At 36.2% G+C, this 20105-nt stretch overlaps 1 protein-coding gene across 3 annotated transcripts in view; it reads right to left on the bottom strand.

Annotated features, from left to right (window-relative positions):
- Window positions 1-2128: 2128 nt before the first annotated feature.
- Window positions 2129-20105, bottom strand: part of PPM1B (protein phosphatase, Mg2+/Mn2+ dependent 1B) — a 61263-nt gene continuing 43286 nt past the window's right edge. For 2 of the 3 annotated variants that reach the window (XM_058801129.1, XM_058801128.1), the window contains 3 exons: window positions 14968-15079; window positions 11745-11802; window positions 4575-5761 (listed from right to left, as the gene is read on the bottom strand). In XM_058801129.1, the coding sequence (XP_058657112.1) occupies window positions 5540-5761; window positions 11745-11802; window positions 14968-15079 (392 nt within the window). In that variant the 3' untranslated portion in view covers window positions 4575-5539. Of the gene's footprint in view, window positions 3980-4574; window positions 5762-11744; window positions 11803-14967; window positions 15080-20105 lie in introns of those variants that run through there. The other variant, XM_058801130.1, reaches the window with a different exon arrangement.

Raw genomic sequence — 20105 nt, 5'->3', positions numbered from 1 at the left:
GTTTTGTCAAATGGCCTTAATCTCTGCGAGTATCCCATGGAGTTGCTTACCTGCACCAGTGCAGTTCCCTCCAACTTAATTTCCAGTTTAGAGCTAAAAAAGAACTATAAAGAGCCAAAAGCAACAAGCCTTCAGACAATACTCAAGCCAACAAACTGCAAATTAGCTGATAATTGAAAACTGCTTAGCATTGTGGCCTTTTTTTTTTCCATTATAGGCCTATACCTAATGATACAGCATTGCTTTTAGCTTCATCTTCCAGAGACAAAAGTTGCCTACTATAGTTTGGTACAATGCTGTAACTAATTTGGAGTTCCTATTGTTTTTGATTTCCACTCAAAGTGCCAAAGAAAAATGACAGGTTTTCAGGGGCTAATTTTACTATTTAAGATTTAAGCTAGTAATTATGGCTGATACAAAAGTTCAGAGATGAAGTGGCTGACTGAACTCCACTTTACATGATACCAAGAAACTACTTAACCACTAATAGCCAGCCTCATGTGCTAAAAGAATCAACAACTTAACAGTTTGTTTGGTTTTGTGGGTTTGGATTTTTTTGATGTCACTTTTGTGTTTTGGTTTGTTTTGTTTTAAACCACCCAAATAGCAAAATCACCATCAGATTCACATTTAGGGCCATGAAAAAATGTGGATATTTTGGCCAGGTCTTGCAAAGGTTTCCATGCAGGTTCAAATAACCACATGAAGATCCAGCCTATTAAGAGGAGACTGTCATAGTCTCTGAGACTTCTGAGGTCAGAGTGACATCATCTATATTTGCATCTACTTCATTACCCTTATTCCATTTAAGATGTTAATGAGGAGCAGTTAAAACAGATCTTTATTATTCAGATTTGAGAACTGACATGGACTGCCTTGCCTCTGTTACAGGAGGTCATAAAAATAAAATCAAGCCGAATTTGATACAACAGAAAGACCCCAGGTGGAAGAGGTACTTCCCACTCTCAGTATCTTACATAACTATCTTTGTGTTAGTTACCAGGTGGCAATAAAATCAAGACAATGTAATTTTAAAATGTTGACAAACTATGGCAAATACAGGAACAAATTTCATCATTCATTCAGATTTCTCACAGTAAGAATACAAAGTCAACAAGCAAAGTTTTTCCCAAGCTGCTGTAATCTACACAGTATTTAGATTAAACTAAAAACATGACTAGGATTCATAACCAAGTGGATGCATGAATGGCAAGTAGTGATAATTTAGGGGGGAAAAAAAGCTGTCTTGATTTACTTTTGTTGTAGCTGTGCAAGCCATTATCCTTCTCTTTGAAAAACCTGTGTGTATGCTGTACTTCAATACAAGGAAGCATCAACCCTTGTACTTGAGGGATATTATCCACTTAATGTAAAAAATCTACACAAAGAAGTGTTCATGGGACTGGAGCTCATGGAATACCAGAAGTCTCACCAGTGGAACAAGGCATTAAAATTGTAGCTCATGAAGAAAGCATGTAGGGGGTTATGCTGTACAAGCAAATCCAACAAGACTGTTCAAAGAAGTTAGATACGTGCAGACTCAAAAATCTTCAGGTTGTTTGTAAAGATGTCCATTCTAGAGTAACACTAACTATCCAGACAGGTTATTACCCTGCAGTATCAATATAATGGAAATTCCATTCACCTTTTCAACTAAAAAACTATATTAGTAAGTTGGAAAAAAAAATCTGTAAAAGTTCTAACATGAGAGCATTAACATCAGAGAAATTTCTATTCAAAACTGTTCAACAGTGAAATGTCATAGGTTTAAGCTCAGATCTTTAAGAAACTTCAAGAAATGAGCGGAGCAAAAAGTCTAATTGAATCTGAATTTTTAGTCTTTAAATGAATACTCTCCCATAGCTGGACTAAGACTCCAGCTAAACTTGGGATGGAGATTTGCCCTAGAAGCACTAAATGTTGTTAGCCCTTTCCTTCCTCCCACAGAGAAGCCCACTTTGAGACTTGTGCTTTTCTGGGATGAAGGGGCACATCTGCAACAGAACAACCAGAAATCCATCAACCAGGCAACCTCATAAATCTTACTGGGTTATCTTTTCATATGGAACACCTGCATCCTCTTAGTAAGTCTTTCCCAAGAAAATAGAAAGCATGTCACACTGTTTTAGCAATCCTTTATTGAAGATAACAAGTTGGTTATGTTCACTGTATTGTATGAAACATCACAATATCATACTGGGAAGGTACTATCAGTACAGGGTTGGACCAGAGCGGACAGTCTGAACAATAAACCATTTTGCATTCTTCATTCCCTACCTTTTAACAACCCCAAAAAAACCAGTAAAGGGACAAATACCTGTTAACATCATCATTTAAAACACTTTAACTTACAAGGCTAAAATCTAATGAATAAATAAAATATACTGTGGCAATAATCCTCTCTAGACCAAAAAAAAAAAAAAAAAAAAAATCAGATACACAGTGAATCAAAATGACTGGAAAAGCTGGCCTTCGGCATCAGTATGAAAGAGCGTGTGGTTTTTACAGACTCACCATGGGGATAAAGTTACAGAAAAATACCATGAATTTAATTTCACACAAAACCAGTTGATGACTGTCATTAGCTTAAAACTACACACAAGGGCAATTACATCCTCGCTGAAACACAGTTTAAACAAATAGGAAAATGTTTACAAGGCATCCACAGCATGTAAATCATGTACAGATGGATACATTCATTGTTTCCCCTCCCCAATAGCTTTTATTTTAGATAAATACTTTACTCTTCCCCATTTTCAGCATTTACTGGACTCATTACATGCACAACTCAAAGAAGTCAGAAAAAAAGTCAAGGTTATTGCAAAAATAGAATTAAACTAAGAATCTTCAAGTACCTTACATGACAGCCACTCTGTACCATGCCCATTGCTTATAAAATGAAAGGTCATTGAACCCATGAAAATATCTCTAATATTTTCTTAATTTAAAATAGATAATTTTAAGTGTATTTATAGTAATCTCAAAGTGATAATTTGAACTTTGAAAATAATGCAAACAATTAAAAATTATACCCATATTACACAAGACTTCTGTCTGTATCTTAAGCTGAAAAAAAATCAAAAAACTATAGAAAACCACATATAGAACAAAAAAAATAATCACAATTTACATTATAATAAAGGCAAATTTTCAGCATTTTTAAAAAAACCTGCAGCTGTGAGAGATGTCAAAGCAAGTCACTACTAACTATAAATTCACCAGTTTGTTTTTTTCAAAAAGATTTTCTCTAGCAAGAGTTGAAGGGTGTGTTGTACACATGCGTAAAATTCTTACTGGTTTTAGATGCCTAGAATCTTCATATATTATTGCCAAATAATACACTTATCTTCAAGCAAGCAGTAGGCAATGTATCACAATTTGGACACCGCAGGGAAACCTAACGGTCTGGTAATACAGGTAAACTGGAAAATTTAAAAAAAAACCCAAAAAAACCAAAAAATACACATCTGATAGCATATTGCCCAATTGAAATTACTTCCAAGCCACAGAGCTGCAAAGCCTTCCAACTTGGTAAAGTGAAATAAGAAACGTCTCAATTACTTGTACTCTCTCTCAAGGTTGTGTGTTGCATGTTTCATTTAGCCACAGTGTATCTTCAGAGTAGGCCTACAATCCCGTGCACCTCAGGTACACACACCGATCTGCTGAGAGAATATTCCTTCCTTCCTTCTTTTTTAGGGCCAAAGTTCATTACAGATGTAATCAGTATGCCTGAGGCTGGTAAAAATACTGTAGTACAGGCAATGCTAAGAGTGGCAATATCAGAGAACACAAAAAATGAACAAATGATGGAAAATTCTATTATCTTTCTGCCCATTTCACAAAATGTTGGAAATCCACCAGAAATTTTCCCTTGTATTGAAGAAATCAGATTTAAAAGTTTTTTTCCCCCTTTCAGAATCAAAAGCATTTTAGCAGATTTGTAAGGCTACCACGGATCTTCTAGATCTCCAGAACCCTACAGGAAAAGAAGAGGAGAAACATTACTACTCACCAATACAAATGAAAACATTTTATTGCACTTTGGATTTCAGCGGCATAATTAAGAAGAATACTAGCGTTAAGACAGAAAACATTTTCCTTGTTTTCCATACCTGCCCACATCCATACACAAATATTTCCTGTTTGTCAACATCATGATGGAATTTACTTTTATAAAACATGAATCCAATAAAGCTCTTATAGCAGAATAACTCAAACCCAAGATTTACCTTACTAAATCACTACTATCAATACAGACTATATCTGTGGACTCCAAACCCAAAAAAAAGCTGTACAAAATGCTATGGAACTCAGCTATTCAGGTATTCCTGTCCGAAAGAAATTCCTGCAGGGTCATTTTTGTTAAGGCAGTGAAATTTGTACCTGTTTTGAACAATTATATTTTTGTGCACATGTTATGTTATGAACTGACACAAGCTTAGATATTTCACTTATGAGCAGATGAGCTACCAGTACGGCACAGTCCCAGTATTACCATCGACCTACCCAAATGGACATACGTGTATATGGTGTACCCCAAGAAACAAGAAAAGGTACAGCAGAAGGCAAGCTTTAGAAGAATAGTTTATTCATTTATACAGCTGATGTTTAGCTTGAACCTGAGAAATGTTGCTCAGTACAGTGGGCAATACAAATGTTCCAAACCCAAAAATCACTGAAAGCTTTGTAGAAACTAATGAACACTCTGAGTTTGAAGCAGAAGCTATGAAACGTTTCAAGTCATGTCAGAGTGATAACACTTCAAAGAAAGTTTATTACTCACTTAAAAGAGTCAATATGCATACAGATATTATTCCACAGCATATTCTTTATTTCACTTGTTCACAAATTATTGTAACTTGACACTATGTACTAAATTTAAGTACATTTTCCTTTCTGGATGTATGCTATGCTACAACCTGAGAAGTAATAATACCGTTGTTTAAAAAATCAGTATTTATGATGAACACTGGATACAATCTAAACTAAAAAGGAAAAAAAAAATCAAACATTTCATAAGTGACAACCTAAAATAAAACAGCTTTTGTAATTTAGCTGTAATAGAAACTATATACAAATCAAACACAAACATGCAGTACATAATGCTGGGAGAAAAAAAAAACCTGAATAATTTGTATAATTCAATTAAATTGCACAAAAGATACAACTAAGATGTAAATTACTTTACAATGAGCAAACATACACCATCAAAACTATTATTTAATAATGTTCTCAAAAGAAAAAGTTTTAAAACGCCTTTTTGCGTATCATGTTAGACTCCTGTTGTTGGTGACACAGGATTTGAAAAAAGATCAAAACCTCAAACGGGAAGTTACATCTCACTACACAACTTAGGATGCAATAACTAACATCCCACCGTAGCTGAACTCGTAAGGAAGTCAGAGCTGTGTACAAACACACTGTACAGGTACCACAGTAGAGCCAACCATTCTTGCAGGCTAGCAGTGCGGCGGTGCGGTGCGATGCGAGCGGGGACGCCGCGGCGGGGAAGCGCAGCGCCAGCGGGCCGCGGGTGTCACGAGTGCTGCTGGCCGCTGCGGTCGCTGCCCGGGGCCGGGCCGGGGCCGGGCGGGGGCGGTACCTGGGCAGCGTCCGGTACCTGCAGCTGCGCCAGGCGGTACCCGGCCAGCATCTCCTCCAGCAGGTGGCGGTAGTTGCCCCTATGATTAATCCGCATCTGCCTCAGCGCCTCCACCAACCTCCCCTGCGTTCCGCCTTCCTCGGCCGCGCCGGGCTCCTTCGGTTGAGATTCAACACCCCAAAAAGATCAGTAGTTAAACTAAAAGTTTTTCTAACCACATTAAAAAAAAAAAAAAAAAAAAAAAAAAAGGCAAACCGAAAAACCAATCTTTTTTTCAAACTGAGAAAGCAGCTCTCTATTTGAATGTAAAACACCTTATTAGCAACATACAACTTAGAACAGTGTATTTCATGTTCATCCTTTAAAACAACGTAATTTAAACAATGGTAACTATGAAACCAGCATTTTTAATAATTTCAATTCATTTTGAGCCAGTCAAAGTACCTTCTCCCAATTAACTCCATCTTTATTTCAAATGTCTTAGATAAATACAGATGATACACCCCCACAACTTTGGACGATTATCAGTGGAAAATTTTGAAAATTTAAGCTTCTTTAGCCACCAGGTCAATATATTTAATTGTGAATTTCTGCACAGCCAGTAGCAAGTAGCAGCACAGTTCTGTGAAAAACTCAGAGAATAGCTAACTCTACTCATAGTAGTTTAGTTGAAGCATCACATCAAAATAAAGGCTCAGTGTTTTAGTGAACAGTCTCTGATTTTTGCATGCATGATGCCACCAGAAAAGCAAGCAGCTACCCATGAGTGTGGGGAATGCTGGTATTTGAATAACATAAGACACATCTTTGGGCAGATTGTCTATTGCCTGGAAAAATTAGCAGGTAGAGCAGTTGTTTAATGTCAAACCTGAGAACCTTCAGTACAAAATCTGATCACTGAGTGCTGATTAAGGAATGGAAGTCTCCTCAGCAAATGACCTGCTTGGTTACAAGCCTTCAGTTGAAAAAAGTGTTGTGCTTTTTGGTGAGAGACTCACAGTGCTTTGACACTGATACTAGGTATTTTCACTTTCAAGTGCTAAAGCAGTACTGTTGCTTTAAGGGAACAGTAGATTTTAAATTATTAATATCTAGCAACTTATCAATCTAGACAAATTAAACTATCTCTGGAAGCTGGCAGATTTTCAAGACATTAGAAGCACAATCCAGACTGCCTTGTTTTCATGCTGACCTCATTTTATTGTCATGTAATCCAAAAGCTTCCTAACTACAAGTACTGCTGCCATTCATTTACAAGCTTAATAGCAGTATTGAGAAAATACTTTGGGATCAGTAAGATTCTGCTGCTCTCTGTAATGTTGCTGGAATAAAAGCCCCAAGACTGATTAGCACAGTCCAAGTTTAAATGGGGACAATTTTACCACAAAAATGAGAATTACTGCATATAATGGCATCCCTCTAAGTTTAATTTGTTCAGGAAATACGAGACAGACTTTCACTGTGGTTTGCTGGTCTTAGTTTGAGATGTTTTGACTCCCATGTACTAGCATTTTCACATTCAAATATGAAAATATTCAAGAGAAGATTCAAGAATTCAATACTCTCTTGTCTTCAAGAGCACAGAGAGGAGAAGCAAGATAAAAGAGATAGTTTCAGTGTATGAAATGGAACTGCTCTAATACCTTACAAGCACAATGTCAGCAAAAACCCAAGGCACCAAGAATGGGCACAGTTATATCCTGTTTCTTGGTTTGACAAAGAAAAGAAACTGAGTTATGCATATACCTAGCTAATATTAAACAAGGCAACATAGCTGAAGACTTCCAGGTTTTTAAAATTCAGGGAACATTTAAATTCCATATTTCATCTACTCCATCAGTTTTGCTCTGAGGTTGACATTAGCACACATACACCCTGAAATTTCCACATTTCACAATACCAAGATCTTTAAAAATTCCTTTGGCAGACTGAAGTGAATAATTTTGCTCCATGCAACACTGAAGAGTAAAAGCAATAAGCAATATAATAGCAGCCCTGAGGCTCCTAAGCAATTCAAATGCTGGTAGGAGCTGAATTAGCAATGCTGTTAGCGTTTGATATTCAAACTCACATCCTGCATGGCACTGCACCCTATTTTACAGCGGGCTATTTCGTGCTTCCCTTGTGTCCCTCAGTGCTAACAGACAAGAAACCCCACAGACAGTAGGACAGAAATTGCCTCTTTTATATATTATACGCTACACAGACCGAGATTTCTCTTTAATGATGTGTGGCTAGAACAGGTCCCTGAAAACTATGGTTATTGTGCAAGGTAGCATTTGCCTTCCTTCACATTTCAATTCAACTGAAGCACTACTGACCATAAAATCAGGAATAAATTTGTGCTAGCTATATTCAACATGAACACTGACAATTTTTACACAAGTTTTGTGCTATTAAATTGTGTATGAAAAGGGTTGCAATGTATTGAAGACTGCATTTATAATATTGTGAGAATGATGTAAGAGTTGTGTCCATCTACATTTTATGTGTAGCAGCCCTTAATGGCATCTGATTTGGTTCAGCCAACTGCCAGAGTATATTATTAGTAAAAGCAAGAGAGAAATATTATTGATTTCAACTAAGATGCTCAAAGGCAGCTTTAAGCAAATGCCACTGAAACTATTAACACACCCACTGCAATTTTAACATTCTTTCTTGTGTTTAAGGATATATACATATAGTGAAGTAGCCTAATCAGATAGTAGTCTCCTAGTCTTAGGAACACATCAAAAAATTAAAATGGTCAGAGTAGAGTCACAGAAAAAGAGTAGTACTTTAGCACAGAAAGTAAGAACAACTCTTCAGTGGTATTGTAACATCACAATGCTAACAATTATTTAGCTATGAAAACATTCTTTTGAATTTCCTTTAAAGATCTGAAAGCACCAGACCCCAATACATAATAGATTTCTTGCTTTCACTCATATTAGTAAAGGCACAAGCTACCTCATTTGTAGCAGAAGTCTCTGCTCAAACAATGATAAAGTTGTTCATTGTGACACAGTGCAGGGCTCTCTCCAGCCCTGGATTTATAAAATACTCGTAATCTGCTGAGATTCCTAGCAGAAACAACTTAGGACTGCTATACCCTCAAGCCAGACTAGTGATCTCTGGATACTGCTGTAAGTAAGGATTCTTTTACTTGTCAGACTCTTGCTCTGCATGGCATCTCCTAACTTAACCTCTATGTTAAGGTTTCTCAGAAAACAAATGTGTGAAGAATAAAAATCTGCTATCACTAGTTTGGATAACCAAAAAACAAAATCCAAGTGCAACACTACCTGAAACGTTTACGGTGCTGAGTAAAACAAAGCTAACCTAGAAACAGATAAAACCAAGGTTTTCATTTACATACTAAGAACTGACTTGGAAAGCTATTATGATCCAGTTCACATGAACTCATGGTAACTATTTTAAAATTGTTAGACACTAAAATGCATAGTCTTTAGAAGGAAACCATATTCTTAATTGTAAAGGTGAATCTGACTGTTTGTGTTGTTGTTTGTATGGTTTGGAGAGTTTTTTTTAGTCATTTGCATTAATATTTTAGCAACTAACAACATTACTATTTTGCCATGATAAAAATTGCTTTAGTCTTACACAGAACCATAAGATGGAAGAGGACTGCCACAGGCAGAGTTTCCAGTCAGTAACAGAAGTGTTCTGCACAACACCCACTCTCAGCAGACACGGGTGCACTGCTAACCACACTCAGGGAAGGATGCTCAGGTGCTGGGGTGCCTTTGTGCTCTGCAGACTCAGCATCCATGTCTCTAGCACCTCATTTTTCATATGAACATCTGCTCTAGCCTCATACTAGTTTAAACAGGAGCATCTTGGCCAGATTTCAATCTCATTTGGCAATGTCATCATCGGGATATAGTGTATGTTTCCTTCCTGCCTTTGCTTCTTCCTGCTTAAATGTGAGATGTGTAGCAAGATTATCACTGTGTGTAGACATTCTGAAGAGTCTGATGTTGAATAACTGAACAGCTTCCTTCCCTTTACATCTCTGGACACTACAATATCCAGTTCAGAAGGCTACAGAGATCAACACACATACACCTGAAACTGAGTAAGACCAGCAAGAAAGTCATGTTTTCATTGTCTCAGATGAGGCACAGCAGATTCATCCACTCCAAGGACATTAAGATAACTTGCTGGGAAGATGCAAACAGGAATTGTATCCTTCACCAAACGGGAGTTTATCCTCTCAAACTGCTCTGGGCTAGTACCACTTGGGGGGAAAAGAACAAAGGTGCTGACTGGCAAATGACATGCTATCACAAGCTCAAACTAGAATTTAAACCACTCTATTTAAAACACATATCTGAGATTTGCACATCTATATCAACATAAAAAAAATTAGGAAGCAGACTGCAGTCTACTGTTCAAATCTCTTTTTAAAGAAACCAAATAAAAAGTAAACCAGCTACCCAGGGATTTTAGTGGCAACAAAGGTCAAAGCTGTTAATGGTATATTCTCTAAGGAGCAAAATGCGTATTTAAGTTAGCTAACTCATTTTATTAGATTACAATGGATGATGCACAAACATTTCCTGAAAGGAGCCAATAGACAAACAGGTGCTGTACTACATATTAGAACTTTCAGCAAACTTGTACAGCTATTGAGAAGTAAATCTAGACTTAGAACAGGTGCATCATAAATACAACTACGGCATATAACATTTCTAAAATGTAACCATTAGACAAACATTCAGGGTTTTTTCTCAAGATATCAATTAATTTGTAAAACCTATGCTGTTTTTATGGTTTTTTTTTTGTTTTTGTTTTTTTTTTAATTTTTAAAGAAGCCAAATATACCAGAAACTTTTCCCCAAAAAGCAGGGGAAGTTCTGGCTAAACACAAAAAGTAGTAGCAGGCTGATAGAAGTGCAGAGTTTCCTGAAAGACTAAAGAAGCTGAAAAGAGGAAAATTTTGTGTATCTTGGTTTGGGGTACCGTTGCACAATTTCTTGTGCAAAAGTGAAATGAAAAAAGCATATCCTATGACTTTCAAACTAGACAATGGAACAAATCCTAAAAAATTAACAAGTTGAAAGATTTCTTCTCCATTTGTACACTAACAGAAAAGTGGCCCCTTCCACCCACACAAGCTTTCTGACTGAAAATAATAAATCAAATCTAGGCAGGTAAGAAAAGAGGACAATGGAGAAGGCACAGTAACAACTGTGGTGAGACTGTGTATTTACTATCTCAAGGTGTGCAATTGATCATTTCAAGGTATTTCAAGTGCAACACCATTCACTGTAATAACTACCTGACTGAGGGCCTTGTAGCCATCTCAAAAGGAAAAAACATTACAAAGGATTGACTACAATAGGAATGCTATTTCCACAAAACAGTTCACATAAACTGCACAGGAAATGACAATATCTACAAGCACTGATGTTTTTTATCAGTTCTTCGGTTTTCCACAGTTTTTAAACAAATTTAACCACAATTGATAGAAACACCAGTTATTACTTACACTAATATTAAGAGCTACCTAATAATCAGGTTTAGAGGTACAATAAACCAGATTTCAATGTACAATTTAAAATTCAGCTTCGTAGGAAATGGGAAGAAGAATGTAAGCCATTTTAGAAATCATAACTGAGGTAATCTAAAATTACTTTTCCTTAGACCAGTAGAGATGGGACATGAAAAGATAGTGTAAATGCTATGAAAATAGTCAATATTAGTTTTGTAGTCTTTTATATTCAGTGTACCAAGGCCTGCTTACAGGAGACAACAGAAAGTGTGTTTGCCCCTCTTGTACTACATTTCTGGACAGTAGATATAACAGCCAGTTGGGTAATGGATTTGTTTACTACTAATTTTTTACAATTTTAAACCACAGTTTAGAAAAACCCTGCACTGTTGCCTCACAGGTTTGACTGAGAAAGTGACAGTCATTTAGATGTTTAAAAAGTCTTTCAGAATTAGGTGTCAGTTTTCTGTCTTTTAAAGGAAGAACTTCTATATCAAATCCATCCAAAGCAAGGTAAAAATCAGAGGTATGTTAAAATATGTATCTTGTATTTCTAATATTTTACTCCCAGTGACAAACACTTTTGCTTAATGCATGACAACTTTGATGTTCACATTAATAAAGAGCAAAATGGGAACTTACCCCCTCATTGTCTCTGTGTGGATTCAGCCTAGTATACACATTTTCAATAATATTACGCCTAAAAAGAGAAGTTTTTAAAAAAAATTAAGCAAAACAAAGGATTTCAAAACACTGAGAAAAGTTTGATCAGAGTAGGCATTTTGAAGTGTGTAAGGTATTTTTCTTTTAATCTGCCTTTTAAAAATATGAAACCCACTCTGTGTCTTTACTCACTTTCAATAAGAATTTGGGGATCTAGCAACTGGTTAAGATTTGTAAAGACTGAGCAAAGTAAAACCATTTTCTTACCTTACCCTCTCCATGATCCGCCTCTTTTTAGAGCTGCATACTCAGATTTTGTCAACAGTAACATTTAAATCTATATTTTGCTTGTTATGAAAAAATTCTTCAAGTTTGCTGGTTTTCTTGCCTTATTTCTGGATGTGGAACTTGAAGACAGTTGAGTTTCCCCCCATCTTTATTACACATATGCAGGTTACAACCCATCTACAAAATTTTGAAGTGTGATATGCAGAGTATATAACCCTTGAGATATGTTTTCTATTGTCTAGTCACACTGTAGAAATTAAAACACAAAAGCCACTAGCTAGACTTCTTTTGTAGCAGTGCCATTTAAGGCCACACTTTCGCAGGCAGTCAAAATAAGCACAAAGAACTTCACAAAAAATAAAACCCATCATATAAACAGACTTCTGATGCAAAAAAGGTTATGTGCTCACGTTTCAAATCAAAGTTACAACAGGCAAACATTCAGAGAGTTATAATAAATATGATCAAAGTTATTGACAGCTGCAACAAAAATAAACTGCTACATGGACTAAGACTGAAGTGACCAAGATCTCTAAAAAATTTGTCTTACAGAATAAGGGGCACCAACTGTTGACTCTTCTAAAGAACAAAAAGGCATCAGATGCCAAAACAGCAGCAAATGTCTCAAATACACGTGGCTCTCAATGCAACAGATCTTTCTGCCCCAGAATACTGAGGATGCTATAAGTTTGATGAGGCTCCTTCTGAACATATTTCAGAAATCTGTAAAGGCTGCATATTTGAGGAAGTATGGGGTCCATCGGGATTGATGGAGGGTCTTCTAGGGAAAAGAAACTGAATCTTTTTGCCAATGCTAGAGGAAAGGGTTCTCTCCATTTAGTTCCAAATTTAATTATAGAGGAATGGCACAATTGTGACTAAATGTCTGCACTACATAAAGCAAGGGCACCTCCAACACCTGGACAGTCCAAGCAAGACTGCTACATGGGTTTAAAAAGACATGAAAATAAATAAGCTCCTTGGTATTTTCCAATCTTTTTATTTCACTTTTCTTTCTTTCACCAATGTATTTCTCTGTGCTTTTCTTTGATGGGAAAACTCAGGAGGAAGATTTTGAGTGGAACTACTAAGGCCCAGGTGCCAGAGTAGTTCAGGGCTGCTTTTGTTTACTTCAGCAACAAACCTCCATTCTTGAGGCAGCATTTGAAATCAAAGGGGATTGGAGTCAAGCCAGAAAACAGCCTTTGGAGAGTAAGATTTTCTAGGATAAAACAGCACCATCAGCTGACCCATACATCTCCTGTCTCAAAGAGTGGGCCAGCAGGGGCTTCCACATAAGTGAGAAGCTTGAAGGAAGCAATTATACAGTACCAATATAAATGGAGCTACTTAAGGGGTTCCTAAGGTTTGCAAACATACTCTAGTTATAGCAACACTGAATTGCAATTCTCCAGCTCGGATATGCTAAAAATTGGAGCAACTTTCACTGGTGCTAAAACTGTGGATTACAGCCATAGACAAGATATTTTTGCATTGCAACCTGTTTGAGCAAGGTCTTGGAGTTCAAACACAAAGTGTAATTTCTTTGGTAACATCACAGGATAAGGACCTCAAGAAAAAGAATATCCTCTTGTTAGGACAAAAGTTTTAAGTAACATAGTACGTTGATTTGGGTTGTGCAGAAGTATTTTTTTCCAATACTTCCATTAATTTCCTGCAAGTAAAATGAACTTCCATATGTCTGTCTTTGTCCCAAGTTCAGAGGCCAAGAACAAGTTACCTAATACTTAATAACATTAAGTTATTTAACATTTTCTTGAAAGAAACTGCAGGTACACTCCTGAAGTCAGGGGACTTTAAAAGTCAAGATGAAGAGAAAGGCACCAAAATGCAAATACTGAACCAAGTCTATGAAAAACAAAACCTGGTTCACAATAAATTAAAACAGAATTTATATGTCAGTGGTCCAGAATAGTGCAGCAGTACATGATGTAGTTATTAATGAGCAAAACAACAAAACACAGTAGTTGGGAGGCACCAAGAAGAACAGCCAAACCAAAACTTTTCTGAATGCCTGGAATGTACACAAGTGGAAAAAAAGACCCAGAATGATACTTCCAAGGCCAGAGAGATATAATCACAGCAAACAGTGCTCATTAACAAGTACATGCAATGAAAATAGATGTACACATACACAGATGCTCAGAGGGCAGGACTTGGTATTTTGTAAAATATGAATATTCCAGAAACAACATGCTCTATGGCAGGGAGCAACGATCAGTCCTACTGTCTGGGAAATTCCAGATTAACAATTGTTTATGCAATCCTGAATTCTTTTCATTCAAATCCTCAAGTTATAGGTTGCCAGAACATCACCATTGGGCTCCCCACAAGGCCAATGTAATTTCTCAAGGTTTATTCCTGTTGAGGTTTAAGATGCAGATTATAGTTCAATATTCTTGGTTATCTACCGTTCAGTTTCAGACTAAACAAATAAAAACAACTTTCTTATGAGAATGTTTGCTGAGCAAATAAGTACTGTTCCAAGCTTATAATGGACATTAAGTGGTTGGGAAAACATGACATCAGGAAAACTGATGTCCTGGCATTTTTGATATTCATTTTGATATGTTTGATAGCTCTTCACAAATGTAGTAAAGCAGTAAAAAGCCAAGAATACATATATTTTTCTTTTAAATGGCCACATGGAAATAATAAATTAATATGTTATGTATAAATTCATATGCTGTGTATAATATTATTATGTATTTCGTCTTTACGATTCTGGAATGGGAACAATGACACAAATGTCTATATACTGCAAAAGATAAACGAAATTCAAACATAAAAAACTTTTATCAAGTATAGCTACTACAATAAGAAAACTTTAAAGCATTAAATAAAAGAGTGTCAGTGAATTTAACAGTTCAAGAAATTCTAGTACTGTACTCACTTGCCAGCTAAACCACCTCCTGGTGGTAAATTAGGGATATTCTCTGCAGTTAAAATACGAATAACATGAGCAAGATCGGGCATTCCTTCTTCACCTGCTTTTTCCATAATTTCTAATTTAAAAACACAAGAAATCCTGAATTAATATCACCCATTGGCTAAGACACTGAAATATAAGATATTATCACTTTTTAACAGAGGCATTATGAAAAAGTTACATGTAAATAGGTAAAGCATGGTTTGCATTTTAGGTTAACAATCTTTGCATGACAGAACAGAGCCTGAATTCATAGTCTGTCATTCCAGTATGCATCAAGCCTTACTCTCTAAGAGAAATTCAGAAGCAGAGTGTGAACTGAATGAAATACCCTGGAGATAGCATAGCAGCCTGTTCTCTCTGAAAAGACAGAACAGCAGCTGGGAGTGTTTCAGTTAGCTCCCCCTCGCAGTGCAACACGTTACAGCCATAAAGCCAACGCTTCCCAGCATCTGGCACGCTTCCTTGCCAGTAACACCTTGTATCCTCAAAGGCTCACTCTCCAGTGCACAAACACTTGGACCACCAAGCAATCCAGAGGATACATAATGGATGGATAATATTAGCAGTCAAGTGACCAAAACAGAATATAATGAGGAATAATTAAAAATACTTATTTTTAATAATAATTTAAAATTATATTCCATTGTCAAAGTTGACATACAACTCAAGTCAAGTCCAGTGCTTCTAGCCTCTAAGTTCTCCTAGCCTGGAAAAGACCTGCCTGAAGTGAAGTAAATCTTCACATATTCTCTTTCATCAGGGCTGCTATTAAGATGAATTTATTAATATCTGTATATACACTCACATAGGTGTAATGCCACCAGCTTCCAGTTATGAGCCTCTACTCATTCAATCAGGGCATAAAAAGGTTTGGAGTTGTATGCACAAGTCTTCTATTTTTAAGAGGGAATATTTTTTCTGAAAATTAACTAAATTAAGGAATGGAGTGCTATTTCCTGTAGACATTGTTTTAGATAGAATTCTCTTTAAGAAGAATTAAGAATGAACCCTCTCAAGTATCATCTTAAAAAAACTTCAGTCATTCTGTATCTTGGCTACTATCCAAAGATAAACAAATAATTTCATTTCTTACAATTTACTATATTCTGGATGACTGACATGGAGCCTGTAGTTTATGAGTTTCTTAAGTTATCAGAAAAGCACGCCACCTATCCACCTCAAACCCCTCATCCCAAGTTTCCTAGGATTTAACTCTTGATTGATGTCTTTCACTTTTTTAAGAAGCAAGTGACATTCAGGCTTCTCTTGGGATTACCAAGATGAACAAAGTGCTTGGCAAGGTACTCACCCACTTCGTATGGGGCACATCTGTAACCCCTCAAAGCAATCACTTGTAGGATAATTACATTACCTTCTAACAAATAAGGCACTATTAAGCTTCTATGTCCCAATTTTAAGCCAGGACCATACAATTTTTGCAAAGAGTAAGATACCTGCTCTACTACTAGAAGTGATTAAAATTAAAGACTGTTCCATGAAACTTGGACGTGTATTATCATCCATCCATCCATTAAGGATAAATCATGGCTAGCAAATGAAGTGATAGCTGAGTAAGTATGCCTAAATCTTGGGATTTTGATCTTTCCTTCCACACATGCTCACACAAATAAACCACAGCTCCTCTTATAAATTGCATCCCTTTGTTCAGTTCTACTTAGTTAGAAGTAATTGTACTGCTATAATATAATTTTGCTGAGATACATTTGACAGGAAACATTTCTAATGAAAATATACTTTTTATACCAAGAACAAATCTGGTTCTATACACAGGAAAAGCAGACAAATAGCAAGAATTAGTAATAAGAAAAACTAAAAATCCAAGAAATTTCTAAATATTTATTGCAAGCATAAGGGTTTTATATCTTCTTAAAAAGGAATGACACAGCTAAAGATTGCTGTATGTTTCTTGGTACTAGAAACATATACATTTATACTGCATAACAACTTCTCAGGGAGCGCTGAACTGAACCATAAGCATTTCTAGAACTGAACCATAAGCATTTCTCTCCATTTCTAGAAGGTGGCAAACCAAGAATTCTGGATGAACTAATCATTATCTTTTTAATTTCCTGGTATTAGAGTGAGTAATCCAGAATTTGTTTCCTCTCTTGGAAAAAAAAGCTTCCTAACAGAAAATCAAGAATAAAGCAAATGAGCATACATGACCCACTGTCATTACACATCAGTTAGCAGGCACACACTGTGGATGTGCTTGACAAAGGACAACAGAGAAAGAAACCAAAATTTTTGAGGAACAGATTTATGGGTATTTACAATTTTCAGCTTAACCTCCGTGATGTTAAGAATAACCCTACAGTTAGCCTTGCATTGCTAATATAATTCAGACACTTAAAGAATAATTCCTGATATTATTAAATATGTATATACATCAAAGTCTACTACCTTATCTCTGAAACACTTTTCACTAAAAGCCTAACACTTCATTCACAGACAGGCATTTTGAAAATTCAGGTAACATTTAACTTCCATTTTATATAATGCAGGTCCCCAGCCAGACAGCATTACAAGTTCTCCATGTTCCAGCACCTCCTTTCATGCCCAGCTATCAGATTATAACAAATGAGTTTTATATACAGTATACATTCCACATATATAAAATGCATCATCCAACTTAGGGGATAAACTGACTATATCAGTGAGACTGTTTAAGCCTACACAGATCATGTGCTCCTACTTATGATTTGAGGTCAGTGGTTTTTTGGGTTTCATGGAGTTCTGTGGTTTATCTGTTATTAACTGCAATTCTGATACACCCCTTCAAATAAACTGAAACATATCAGAAAACTGAACTGACTTCTGTACCTAGTTTTCACTTTGTGGGACCAAACTTTGGATCTCTGAAAAAGCGAGCAGAAAGTATTTGCAAGGGGCAGTAAGAAAAGTGACCTAGCATAACCTCACAACTGCCCCAAACACCTGTGGAAGTGCCCCATCCAGGGCAGTGCCACTGGAACTAGATAATCTTTAAAGTCCCTTTCAACCCAAACCAGCCTGTAATTCTGTGACTGTGCTTTGGAGATGGATCAATTAAATGACTCAAATGAGAAGCAGGGCTGTGCTCAGAGTCATAAATGACTCAGGCACAAGCTTAACCTCATCAAGCATTTCAGAATACCCTAAAAGTGGCAGACTGGAATGCAGTCATTCACATTCCGTCAACCTCAAAACCCCAACTAGCAGAGCATGGGTACATATTTCTTCCACTGGAAATCTCTGTAAACAATGACTTGTTGAGCTTGCTTTTAATCAATCTGTTAAAAGATAAAAGTATCTCTAGGTATTAAGACAATAATTCTCTTTTAAGAACTCTGGAACGATCTTGGGGAACTACTAACTCAGCTCATTATGCAAATATACAAAACGTCAGCATTCCACTTATAGAATGTACAGAGCACAAATGTTACATGTGCAAGTATTAACCTAATTTTCAACTTTTTTTTACGTTTTTAAATCTAACAAAAGCATGCCTTAAACACTGCTATTCTCCCTGAGCCAGAGCTTAGAATGCCCAAGCATAGCAGTGAAAAAACCCTGTTGCCTAAAATGTTTGATGGGTTTGTACAGTCAGCTTGATATTTAAGGCCCACAAGAGAACAGAAACAGAACAGTGTGTATTCATTAAGAACAAACACCAGTGATCAAACTAAAATTGCTTCAGGAAGTCCCAGAGGACTTTATACTAAGTTCTAATGTTGCCCTGACTTACATTAGTCACTTAGTCAAAGTGGAGGGTATCCAAGAGAACTCACAGTTTACATTTTTGACAACATCTATCTTTGCAGCTTGGTAGTTCCAAGACAACCTTGTATTTTTCAGAATGTTTTTACTACAGGCATAAATATAATTGTTACTGGCTATCAGCCAACTCCATATAACTTGTGAGCTGCAAACTCATTAATACATTTTTTTAAATGTTGTTCTTGGTAATTTGTGTTCAAACACCATTATTTGCTTTTGAGAGGAATAGTCAGTCTCTAAAAAGGCATTTTAAACAAATCCATATTATCAGTGTCACAACATATCTATCAGACTTTATGTTTCTAGAGTTGCAGACAGTTTAAACCTTTCAGGCACAACTCCTTTATACACTGTTTTCTACACTAAGTTAAAAGATAAAAACAAAACTGATTAAGGCAATTGTCTTAACCAAAAAGAAACTCCACCTTCCAAAATTTTTACCAACTCCAACACTTGAGAGGATACTCTTGCCCTCATGGGTTTTTTTCAAGTCAAAAGTATTCCTGCTCACTACTTAAAACCTTTAAATCAGATACTGTTTTTAAAAATTCCAACATATTTCTAAACAATTTTCCTCATGCTGCTTAGTGGTTTGAAACACTTGCTAAGGCCTTTATTCTTTCTGAACTAATAATATTCAAGGCATGTGTAAGGTAAACTGCAGCCCCACAATTTTTTTCATTTTAATTAAGGAGACTGTATCAAAATTACAATTTCATAGAATGTATGAATGCAAAAACTTGTTAAAAATCAGATCTGTATTTCAAGTTCTTCTGAAGTCTGTTTCATTTCCTTTCTCCACTCCTTGTCAGAATTTCTCAAATATGCTGTCATTTCTTGCTAAATACCTGCCTTTTAAAGGCCTCCAATTAGCAAAACAAAGAATGACACAGGGAACTCAAGCAGGGAAAAAAAAATCTAGAGCTGAAGCAACAGAAGTTCAAGCTTTGGAGCAATTAATTTCTCTGAAGCACTTAAGCTAAACAATCATTTTGAGTTATATTTGAAATGACCCCACATCAGTTTGGACTACAAACTCTCAACTACTTTTTTTTGTATATCTATTATTTAGTTAAATGTGATAACAGAGCTAAAAATAATCAGTTAATGATTAGTTAATCCAGACACTCTGATCACAAGTTATTTGACAGCTTTTCTATTAATCTTAACATTCACTTATAAAAGCAATAAAATCCACTGCAGTTCCATATATTTTTCACCTATTTGCTACCAGAGAGCAGCCACCAAGAAGCTGGGAACACTAACCTGTAATGACTGTGCACACCTGACTGCTGCCAGTGAAGGCAACTGCTCCTGGC

The sequence above is a fragment of the Ammospiza caudacuta genome, chromosome 3, assembly GCF_027887145.1.
Source record: "Ammospiza caudacuta isolate bAmmCau1 chromosome 3, bAmmCau1.pri, whole genome shotgun sequence".
Taxonomy (NCBI): domain Eukaryota; kingdom Metazoa; phylum Chordata; class Aves; order Passeriformes; family Passerellidae; genus Ammospiza; species Ammospiza caudacuta.
Note: the sequence above shows the minus strand (reverse complement) of the source record. Positions and strands in the feature narration are given on the sequence as shown.